The sequence below is a fragment of the Carcharodon carcharias genome, chromosome 15 (assembly GCF_017639515.1).
Source record: "Carcharodon carcharias isolate sCarCar2 chromosome 15, sCarCar2.pri, whole genome shotgun sequence".
NCBI lineage: Eukaryota > Metazoa > Chordata > Chondrichthyes > Lamniformes > Lamnidae > Carcharodon > Carcharodon carcharias.
The window spans coordinates 115,787,991-115,800,197 of record NC_054481.1 but is presented as its reverse complement, the minus strand read 5'-3'; the positions used below and the strand labels follow the sequence as shown (position 1 = coordinate 115,800,197).

General features: G+C 48.5%; 1 protein-coding gene across 1 annotated transcript in view; it reads left to right on the top strand.

Annotated features, from left to right (window-relative positions):
- plch2a (phospholipase C, eta 2a) overlaps nt 1-12,207 on the top strand; it is a 334,095-nt gene that overhangs the window by 283,461 nt on the left and 38,427 nt on the right. The window contains exons 17-20 of the mRNA XM_041206546.1: nt 302-409; nt 1,417-1,523; nt 9,780-9,864; nt 11,318-11,464. Coding sequence (XP_041062480.1) covers nt 302-409; nt 1,417-1,523; nt 9,780-9,864; nt 11,318-11,464 — 447 coding nt within the window. The remainder of the gene's footprint in view (nt 1-301; nt 410-1,416; nt 1,524-9,779; nt 9,865-11,317; nt 11,465-12,207) is intronic.

Genomic DNA, 12,207 nt, shown 5'->3' with positions numbered 1-12,207 from the left:
TACCTGAAGTATATCATTAATGTGTCAGAAGAGGGAGTACTGCAATGTTATTACCAATGATACATCTTTTCATAATTTGTAATGTGCCCTTCTCTGACATCATCTAGATTGGAACCCTTAGCTGTTTCCCATGAGCATTAGTAATGCCATAAAGTTCACTCTCCCTCCCTATAAAGGTACACCTATTTCTGTCACCACTAACCCATGATGACTCTATTAGGCATTGCAGTATGTTGGGCGCAATTCTACAACTGCCTGTCTCTGATGGTCTTTCTCTCTTTCTCTCTCCATCTTCCTACAGTTGCATTGAACTACCAGTCTGAAGGAAGAGTGCTCCAGCTAAACAGGGCCAAGTTTAGCTCCAATGGGAACTGTGGTTATGTCCTTAAACCCAAGTGCATGACTCAAGGTATGGAAGAGCAAAACTGCATACTTGTTTTTTTCTTAGTATGTTGGCAAGGGTTGGGGTTAGAGTTAGGAAGTAGGAAGCTGGGTCTAGCTGAGATCTCTGAAACCTGAATTTGAATCTAGCCCAGGCCTAGTTCCTCTGGCAGAAGGACTAGGCTTTGGGAAAGTCAAAGATATTCCTATCTTTCACTCTGGGGCCTGGACTTGAATAGACGGTACACTGGACGGAATAAAGATCTTTCATAAGGCATTGGCTGCTGCTGTGTGTTAGACTTTGTTCTTGCCTAATATGTCCCCCCATTCTGTGCCTTTGCCCAATATGTCCCTCATTCTGTGTTCTTGCGCAATGTTTCCCCCCCACCACCGCACTCAGTGTCCCTGCCCAATGTATCACCATTTTATCTTTTTGCTAATATTAGGAACTCATTTTCCTTCCGCTTAGCTGAATTCGCATTATGTTCCTGTTCACCCATCATCTCTGTCCTTACTAACTTACATTGGCTCATGCCCCTGCTATCCCTCGATTTTAAGATTCTCATCTTTGTTTTCAAACCCCTCCATGGCCTCATCTCTCCCTATCTCTAATCTCTTCCAGTCTTAGCAATCATCTGAGATCCCTGCACTCCTCCAATTCTGGCCTCTTGAGCATCGCCGATTTTAACTGCTCTACAATTGGCAGCCATGCCTTGAGATATGGAATTTCCTCCCTAAACATTTCCATCTCTCTCTCTCTCTCATGTCTGCTTTTAGACACTCTTTAAAAGCTACCTCTTTGACCATGTTTTTGGTCACCACTTTTTATGTGGCTCAGTGTTAATTTTTGTCTGAAGACATTCTGGTGAACCTCCTTGGGATGTTAAACCTTGTTAAAGGTGCTATATAGATGCAAGTTGTTGTTATAGGGGATTGGGGGCAGTGGAGGAGGGCCCTAATTAGAGGGGTTTGTCACATTTTGCACTCTGTCCCTACTTAAGTATTGCCTTACTGCAGTTACCTTTAATCCAACAGCAGAAGATCTACTGTCTGGACAGCCAAAGAAACAACTAGTGTTAAGGATCATCAGCGGCCAACAGCTTCCGAAACCCAAAGACTCCATGCTTGGCGACAGGGGAGAGGTTAGTTAATGCCCAGTGGTAAAACACTTGGTGGCATTGAAGAGCTGCTTCCATCCAGACTCTTGTTTAAAATGTAATGAATATTAATTCACTCTGAGACATCTCTGATTGACGTGATGAAACTTCCATGAAGATATCTATACCCCATTACCTGCCCAGTGTACTACTGAGCCTTGTGTATCTAGCAGGGTAGTGGAAATCTGGAATTTTTTATCCCTAAAAAACCTTTTGAGGCAATGGATCAATTTAAAATTTAAAAACTGAGATTAATAAATTTTTGTGAGGCAAGCATGTTAAGGGTTTGGAACAAAGGCTTATTAAGGTACCAGTCAATCATGACCCAATTGAATTGCGGAACAGACTTGAGGGGCTGAAAGGCCTCCTCCTGTTCCTATAGAAGATTCGGTCTTTGGTCCCCAGTATGTGCCATCAGCAGTCAAAGGTGGAGGTGGGCAGAACCCTAATGGTACTGTTTGGTGCAGTTTATATTTTGTCTGCGTTTAAACAGACTGTCAAGTGTGTTAGTCTAAGAGCCCAAATCATTCACTAGGGGCTGAATTTTGTGTTAGTCGGGTGGGCGGGCCTGACCGAATTGGCGGCGAGCGGGGAGCCGATCTCCACCAGCGAAACGGGCTGCGCCGCCATTTTGTGTGGGCGGGCCAGTTAAGGCCCACCCAGCACGTTTCAGACTCCTGTGTTCAGTGGGAAATTCAAATCGGCGGCGGGCGTGTTCAGACTGTCAGTTCCAATGGGGAACCGGCAGTCTGTATAAAGAACAGTCAGGCAGCCTCCTTTAGGCTGTTGACCATGGCCTGTCACCGAGCAGCACAAAAGGCGAGGGCACAGGAGGAGGAGGGGGGCAGGCTGCAGGGTAGGCCAGCAGTGGGGGGGCACTGTGCCCCTCGGTTCTCCGATGCCTGCTTTGCTGTCCTCCTCGAAGAGGTGTCCAACCATTGGGAGGTCTTGTTTCCGGAGGATGGGAGGAGGAAGGCTCCCCACGTGACCAGCAAGTGTGGCAGGAGGTGGCGGAGGCTGTTAACTCTCAAGATGCTGTGTGGCGCACAGGGACACAGTGCCGCAAGCGCTTCAATGATTTTCTGTGCTCTGGAAGGGTGAGTACCATGTCAGCCTTGGCCATTTTACACAGCAGGTAGCCTTAGCCTTTGAGGCCGCCCCCCACCCCCACCCCTCCCGCCCCATGTCTTAGTGTCGTTACTGCACTGTGCATTTGGCGCACGCTGGGTGGGCAAACAGATAGTAACCATGCTTACTTCAGCCTTAGTGGTTGAGGAGAAGATGGGTTCTCCCTGCAGCATATGTTGGTGTTTCTCGCATTGGAGTAGTCTGGGGGCAACCTGCAGGGGAGGAAGCTAGACACATACTCAGAACTCCAACACATGTCTTATTGATGACGATGAGATGGTGGAAGGGGAGCCTCAAGGTGTCATGGCCAAGAGCCATCTACTGGCCTCGGCACCACACCTAATTGCGCCTCCTTGCCATGGGCGCTAAGGCCCGTGTGTTATTCAAAGTGATGGACGTCGAATGTGTCCAAGGTGGCCGTTGGGGGAGGGGGTTGGGAGCAGCCGTACTAACTTCTGGGGACTGATCACCAGTAGTGTGGACAGGAGTTGCTGGGGGCCTCAGATGGGCCACTGTGGTTAGGGTGCGGCGTGCACGTGCAGAGCACATGAGCCATCAGCCCCAATAAATGCTCTTCTATGTTCCGCAGGCAAAAACTGAGAGCAATATCCGGGAACATCAGCGGACTGGTGGTGGGCACGCTGTGCTGCAGCACCTCACCACGTATGAGCAGCAGGCCATGGAGCTGGGGAGGAGGCAGGCGGCCAGGTCGGCGAGGCTGGGGTGCAACGGCCAGGTATTTGAGGGCCACAGTCCCATCCACTCTGTCTCCCCACCATCCAAAGCACTGATGATTTCTGCAACCATTTATGCAGCACCATTGCTCATTCACAGACTGATACAGTCAGACGTGTGGGTCATACACAAAGGTCCCTCAGCCCCTTGAGGATGTGCGTCTCTAGAACCTTCCAAAGTTATCGCCTTATCCCATTTGTGACCACTATCCCCATGGCCTAACATGCCATGGCATTGCTGCTGCATATCCAAAGACTTATTGCATCTTAGGAGGATTTGTACCTCCACCACCCTTTCAGCCAGTGTGCCCCACGTTACTCTGTCCAAAAGGTCCTCAGCACCTCATCTGTCAACCTCATGGCTCTCAACTTAAATAAATGCCACCATGTTAGTCATCCCTGCGCCAAGGGGAAACGTTGCCTTCTGTCCACCCGGTCTATGCCTCTCATAATGGTATGAAGGTCACTAATGTGACCTGTCAATCTCCTGTGCTCCACGGCATATGTAGCGAGTATATGCAATGTTTCCTCATAACTCCAACTCTCCAGGCCAGCATGCATCCAGGTCAGGAACCTCTGCACTCTCCCCACTCCAATGGCATCCCTCCCATGAAGCGCAGGTCACAACTGGACGCAGAAGTGTAGATGTGGCCTTGACAGTGTTTTCTGCACTTGCAACATGACCTCCCTTTTCCTTTATTCTATTCCTCGGCTAATAAAGACAAGTCTAGCTTTGACCTTGTTAAACGCCTTATGTTCCTGTTCTGCTACCTTAACGGGTCTGCCCAGCAAGGTCCCTGTAATCGTCGTGACTTCCTACGGTCCTACCATTACTCATGTATTCCCATACCTTGCTTGTCTTGCCCAAGTGCTTAACCGCACACTTATCCACATAACATTCCATGTGGCATTCCTTAGGCCATCTGACCAGCCTGCCTGCATGCGCCTGTAATGTTTGGGCCTCCTCTTGACTATTTACCACCCCACCAATGTTCGTCTCCTTAGTTCTTGAAGGGTGAGCGACTTATGAGGCTTGGGGGGGGGAGGGGGGGGTGAAGGATGAAAGGTGTTACTGACTGAACACTAACTGATGCACTGTCCTTGTTGTTAATTTCAGCATCACCACCGCATGGCCATCCCCAACACGTCCAGAGCCCTCCCTCCACACCTGAGGGCCAAGACTTGCAACTTGCGTCACATCCTTTCAGCAAGCCAGGCACCAGCGCAATGACAAACACTTCGGTGGGGATTATGCGGTCGGCTAGTGTCCCGGGGCACAGTGGAGAGGGCACTTCACAATCGCTGGAGGAGATGCCACGGGCAGAGAGTGCCGATGGCGCCAGCAGCCAGAGGACTGCAGGGGACCAGGCACATGCTGAGTCCGGCAGTGATGATGTGCCTCTGTAGATGTTAGCCAGGCAACAGCTGCAGGACAAGCGGCAGGGTGCGCGGGAGCATCTGGCAGGGTTGCATGAGGGTGTGCTTCTGCTGGTCTCTGTGGTGGAGGAATCCAGGCAGAGTGTCAGTGATGGCATGAGCCTCAGGACATGAACTTCAGGCTTCCTCCATTGAGAGATTGGTGACTTCCATGGAGAGGGGCTTCCAGCGGATCTTCTGATTGGGTTACGCTCTGACCTGCAAGCTCTCTCAGTGTTAATGGCCACAGGTGGTCATTTGCAATGTGGGAGGTGTTCTGTACAACCTCTTGGCCCTGCACCCCTTGTGCCTGTGCCTGGTCTCCCAAAGGTGGTTCCCCTGGAGGCTGATTGTCCACTCCTGGCCTCCTCCTTATTCTATCCCTCCCTTCCTCCTAAGAGTAACTGCCTCCAGTGGAGCTGTCAGAACCCATACCCAGGCTAAATGGAGGCCTCCGGAAAGCTGCAGGCCCGATAAAGATTACTGTCTGCAGACTGCTGAGCTGAAGCTTCAAAGTACAGAGAAAGCTATTGGAAATCAATCTGAACTGCTAACAATCACACATGCAAGCTTAAAACACTTTCTGCATTAAACATTTCAGAAAAAATGTTAACCCCTCTGAGCCCACATATCCTGCCCGTGGATGAGATTTGTTAAAAAATCAGTTACCCGCCTGCCTGTTGGGCCTGTGCACCGAGGCGGAGGTAGCACAGGCTCCTCAAAATCGGCTTCAATTGCTGAGTTAAGGGCCTTAACAAGGCCTTTAATTAATGACGGGCGCACGTCGCGCTTCATAGCGCTCCCAACTACCTAATTATCGCGATGTCGCACGCTGACGTCAGGATCTTCGCTCAACGTCAGCGCGTGACATTTTAAACGTTGACATGCGGGCCCCACCACTCACACGTCAGCCATAAAATTCTGCCCCAGGTGAGTGAGGACGTCATCCAAATCTGACTGGGAGCCAGGGAAGCCTCAGGTCTGGCCCAATTCTCTGCGATAGCCTGGAGATTGGGCCAGGACTAGATCAGGCTTCTTCCCATGGCTGAGTAACCTGTCATCATATATAGGGAATGGTAGTGTGGGGATTATGTCAACTGGACTAATAATAATTTAGAGAAAGTTTATCCAAACACCACCATGGATAATTTGAGAATTGAATTCAGTAGAAAGAAACCTAGAGATAGAAAATATGAATAAAAGTGACCATGGGGCAGGCAGATTGTCATAAAGACACAGCTGGTTTGCGCATGTCTCTTTAAGGAAGGAAACCTGCTGTCCTTACACAGTCTGGATCCATACGTGACTCCAGCCCCATGGTGGACTCTTATCTGGCTTCTAAAAGGGCCCAGAAAGCCACTCAACTCAGGGCAACTAGGAATGGACATTAAATACCATCCTTGTCAGTGACAACCCCATCATGAGAAGAAATTTTAAAAAAAGTTCCCTGTGGAGAAGGGTCATGAGGATGAGACACTGGAGGACTCTTCATCCCTAAGCAGTGTGTCAGAGCCTTCAGGAGCAGTGGGAAGGGAATAGGCGGAGGGAAATAAATAGGAAGCACCCTGCTTATAAACAAAAAACATATGGGAGGTACCGATTTATAGAGCAGTGCAGTGATGCCAATGTAGGGAAGCTGGCACTGAGAGAAGCAGCAATGCTTGCCAGGAGTTATCTTTCTGGCTGTTAAAAAAATGTACTCATATGACAGGGAGCTGCAAATAACTCACCATATTTCTAAGGGGGTAAGTTTAACTTTCAACAGTGGTCTGAATGTGCGGCACATTTACCCCCCCACCCCCCCCCCCCCCACCTCCCCCCGCACCCCCCCCCCCCCCCCCCCCCCCCCCCCCCACCCCCCCCCAACTCCCACCTCCCCAGGCCCAGTCTTAATTCTCAATGGCTGCAGTGGGCATCAAATATACAATTGGCAGGGAGTGGACTGCGGACAGGACAGCAGGGAGTATATAATGGGCGAGAGGGTGAGGGGTATATAATAGGCAAGAGGATAAAGGGTATATAATGGGTAGGGTTATAATGGTTGGAGGTGTGAGTATAAATGGGTGGGGAGTGTGTAATGGGTGGGGTTTTATAATGGGTGGTGGTGTTTAATGGGTGAGGTTTTATAATGAGTGAGGTTGTGTAATGGGTGGAGTTTTATAATGAATGGTGGTGTGTAATGGGTGGGGCTGTGTAATCAGTGGCAGTGTGTAATGGGTGGGGTTTTATAGTGGGTGAAGTTTTATAATGGTTGGGGTTTTATAATGGGTGGTGGTGTGTGACATGTGGGGTTTTATAATGGATGGTGTGTATAATGGGTGGGTTTTTATAATGGGTGGAGGTGTGAAATGGGTGGGACTGTGTAATCAGTGGGAGTGTGTAATGGGTGGGGTTTTATAATGGGTGGGTGTGTATTATGGGCGGGTGTGTATTATGGATGGGTGTGTATTATAGGTGGGTGTGTATTATAGGTGGGTGTGTATTATGGGTGGGTGTGTATAATGGGTGGGTGTGTATAATGGGTGGGTGTGTATTATGGGCGGGTGTGTATTATGGGTGGGTGTGTATTATGGGTGGGTGTGTATTATAGTTGGGTGTGTATTATGGGTGGGTGTGTATTATGGGTGGGTGTGTATTATAGGTGGGTGTGTATTATGGGTGGGTGTGTATTATGGGTGGGTGTGTATTATAGGTGGGTGTCTATAATGGGTGGGTGTGTATAATGGGTGGGTGTGGATTATGGGTGGGTGTGTATAATGGGTGGGTGTGGATTATGGGTGGGTGTGTATTATAGGTGGATGTGTATTATAGGTGAATGTATATTATGGGCGGGAGCGTATTATGGGCGGGTGTGTATTATGGGTGGGTGTGTATAATGAGTGGGTGTGTATTATGGGCGGGTGTGTATTATGGGTGGGTGTATATAATGGGTGGGTGTGTATAATGGGTGGGTGTGTAGTATAGGCGGGTATGTATTATGGGTGGGTGTGTATAATGGGTGGGTGTGTATAATGGGTGGGTGTGTATTATGGGTGGGTGTGTATAATGGGTGGGTGTGTATAATGGGTCGGTGTGTATTATGGGTCGGTGTGTATAATGAGTGGGTGTGTATAATGGGTGGGTGTGTATAATGGGTCGGTGTGTATTATGGGTGGGTGTGTATAATGGGTGGGTGTGTATTATGGGTGGGTGTGTATAATGGGTGGGTGTGTATTGTGGGTGGGTGTGTATAATGGGTGGGTGTGTATTATGGGTGGGTGTATATAATGGGTGGGTGTATATAATGGGTGGGTGTGTATAATGGGTGGGTGTGTAGTATAGGCGGGTGTGTATAATGGGTGGGTGTGTATAATGGGTGGGTGTGTATAATGGGTGGGTGTGTATTATGGGTGGGTGTGTATAATGGGTGGGTGTGTATAATGGGCGGGTATGTATTATGGGTGGGTGTGTCTAATGGGTGGGTGTGTATTATGGGTGGGTGTGTATTATGGGTGGGTGTGTATAATGGGTGGGTGTGTATAATGGGCGGGTATGTATTATGGGTGGGTGTGTATAATGGGCGGGTATGTATTATGGGTGGGTGTGTATAATGGGCGGGTATGTATTATGGGTGGGTGTGTATAATGGGCGGGTATGTATTATGGGTGGGTGTGTCTAATGGGTGGGTGTGTATTATGGGTGGGTGTGTATTATGGGTGGGTGTGTATAATGGGTGGGTGTGTATAATGGGCGGGTATGTATTATGGGTGGGTGTGTCTAATGGGTGGGTGTGTATTATGGGTGGGTGTGTATTATGGGTGGGTGTGTATAATGGGTGGGTGTGTATAATGGGCGGGTATGTATTATGGGTGGGTGTGTATAATGGGCGGGTATGTATTATGGGTGGGTGTGTATAATGGGCGGGTATGTATTATGGGTGGGTGTGTATTATGGGTGGGTGTGTATTATGGTTGGGTGTGTATAATGGGTGGGTGTGTATAATGGGTGGGTGTGTATTATGGGTGGGTGTGTATAATGAGTGGGTGTGTATAATGGGTGTGTGTGTATAATGGGTGGGTGACGTATTATGGGTGGGTGTGTATAATGGGCGGGTATGTATTATGGGTGGGTGTGTATAATGGGCGGGTAAGTATTATGGGTGGGTGTGTATTATTGGTGGGTGTGTATAATGGGTGGGTGTGTATAATGGGCGGGTATGTATTATGGGTGGGTGTGTATAATGGGCGGGTGTGTATTATGGGTGGGTGTGTATTATGGGTGGGTGTGTATTATGGGTGGGTGTGTATAATGGGTGGGTGTGTATAATGGGCGGGTGTGTATTATGGGTGGGTGTGTATTATGGGTGGGTGTGTATAATGGGCGGGTATGTATTATGGGCGGGTGTGTATAATGGGTGGGTGTGTATTATGGGCGGGTATGTATTATGGGTGGGTGTGTATAATGGGCGGGTGTGTATTATGGGTGGGTGTGTATAATGGGTGGGTGTGTATAATGGGTGGGTGTGTATTATGGGTGGGTGTGTATAATGGGTGGGTGTGTATTATGGGTGGGTGTGTATTATGGGCGGGTGTGTATTATGGGCGGGTGTGTATTATGGGCGGGTGTGTATTATGGGTGGGTGTGTATAATGGGTGGGTGTGTATAATGGGCGGGTGTGTATTTTGGGCGGGTGTGTATAATGGGTGGTTGTGTATTATGGGTGGGTGTGTATAATGGGCGGGTGTGTATTATGGGTGGGTGTGTATTATGGGTGGGTGTGTATAATGGACGGGTGTGTATTATGGGTGGGTGTGTATTATGGGTGGGTGTGTATAATGGGTGGGTGTGTATAATGGGCGGGTGTGTATTATGGGTGTGTGTGTATAATGGGTGGGTGTGTATAATGGTCAGGGCATATTATGGACATGCTGAGCTTTCAGCTCAAAGTTTAATCTACACTCTGCCCATTTCTCTTCTTCTATAGATAATCGACCCTTTTGTGGAGGTGGAAATAATCGGCCTGGCTGTTGACTGCTTTAAGGAGCAGACCAGGGTGGTGGACGACAATGGTAAGGGAAGCAGCCTGTGGCCCTGACAGGGACCCACGACACCTGGGATTCTACACTGCCGGCGCAGGGTAGAGGTGGGGCTGTGGGGTCGGGGGAGTCATTCTGTTCACAACACCATATGTTTGGGCAGTCAGTCTCCTCAGTGTTGTAACTGCTGCAAATCAGAGGCTGAACTCAGTAATTTCTCTTAACAGTGAGTGTGTGAATTATAATTTGTCTTAAGCTTGGCTGACTTGGTTAAGGTGGTATGACTGAGTCATAGCAAGCAGGAAGATCCCAAGCACCAGGCTGTGCTGAGAGGGGGAATTTGTTGCTGAACTTGTGTACGTGCGGACATCAAGTGAGGACAGTGGTGGGCCTTCCGCAGTTCAATAGCAACATTCCACATTGAGTACATATATTTCCCACCTTGGGGCTAACTTGAAATTTTTGCTTTCACCATCTGCTAAGTCTCACCAATTGTTTCTCTCAGGTTTTTAAATTTGCTTATCACTCTTAAGTGAGTGGGGGTCGGGGATGGGGGTGTTGCTGTTGATGTCGCTTGGAATCACTACCACTAGATGGCACCAAGCACCAAGAGTATATATCAGCAAAGGACAATCCAGCTGGGACACATTGGAAGGGTGGCACCTTGCATCTCTCGGTGGCTCCTCAAAGGGATGGGCCTGCTGGTGGGCATTGTGCCTCTTGGCAGCAGGGATAAGGACCCAAGTGGTTAATTCAGTCACCTTGCTCTGCCAGCCTCACCCACAGGGAGTGTGAGTCAGAAATAGGTATTTCCTTCTGATACCTCAGGTGCAGAATAGGCTCCAGGTTTCTGTGTTTGATTAAATGGGGAGCTGTTGCAGTCCAATTCATGACTCCTTGACATCTCCTGAAATTTCGTAGGAAAGGAAGAAAGACTTAAATTTATCACCTTTGATCACCTCAGGATCACCTGCCAAAGCACCTAATAGCTAAATTTGAAGTGTAGTCACTGTTGTAACGTAGGAACCACAGCAGCCAATTTACACACAGCGAGCTCCCACAAACAGCAATGAGATAGTGGCCAGATAATCTGTGTTTAGTGACGTTGCTTGAGGAATAAATATTGGCCCAGGACACCAGGGCAACCTCCCCGGCTCTTCGTTGAATAATGTCATGGGATCTTTTATGTGCACCTGATGGAACCATTGTTTAACGTCTCCTCCAAAAGGATGACATCTCTGACAGTGCAGTACTCCCTCAGTACAGCACTGGGACGCTCAGCCTAGAGTATGTACTCTAGTCTCTGGGAGTGGGCACTTGAACACAAGACCTTATCACACTGTGAGAAGAAAGTTATCATTGAGCCATGACTGAGATTAAGATCTCAGGAACTGTGTGGTTGTGGATAACCCTGTCCCTTATAGATGGGCTGATTGACAACTCATTTTCGCGCATCTAATAGGGTGGAACTGTCATGCGATTGCAGGGTTTAACCCAATGTGGGAGGAAACGCTGGTGTTCACTCTGCACATGCCCGAACTCGCTCTTGTCCGCTTCCTGGTCTGGGATCATGATCCAATTGGTCGGGATTTTATTGGCCAAAGAACTTTGGCGTTCACCAGCATGATGCCTGGTAAGTGAGAGATTGTCTTAATACCTCAGTAAAGATACCCTGTTATTGGTGCTTTATACAGTGTGCAATATAGTTTGTTGTTAGAGGGTTGACAATGCTTCATATAAAAGGGCCTGCTCTGAGTTAGTAACAGGTCTTGAAGGCAAGAAACATTGCCAATGTATATTGTGGATTTGCATAGCAACAGCAACAACGTTAATGCTCTTTGTTGCCTCACCTTGCGGAGCACCTTTAACATAGAGAAAAAACATTCCAAGGCTCTTCAAAGAGGCATAAGGAAAAGATGGGCATTGAGCCAAGGAAGGAAATATTCAGAAGGATGACCAAAAGCTTTGTCAAACACCAGGGAGTCTCAAAGGAGGTGCAAAGGAATTCAGAGAGGGAATTCCAGACCAAGTGGCGTAAACGGTGAAAGCAAGACCACTAATGGGAGTGAGGGAAGAGTCACAACATCATGGGGGAGTACAAGAATATGGAGTTAGAAGAATGGGAGTTTGTGTGGGGTGGGACATTATGGATTTGCAGGTAGTTACAGATATGGGGAGGGGCAAGACCAAGGAGGGATTTTAAACATAGGGCTGTTAATTTTAAATTTGAAGCATTGGACGATTGGCAATCAGTGCACGTCGGTGGTGACAGAGGTGACTAGGAATGGGATTTGATGCAGGAGTTTGTGGTGGATGGAAGGTCATCCAAGAAATCTTTGGAATAGTCGAGTTTAAAGGAAACAAAGTCACAGATGA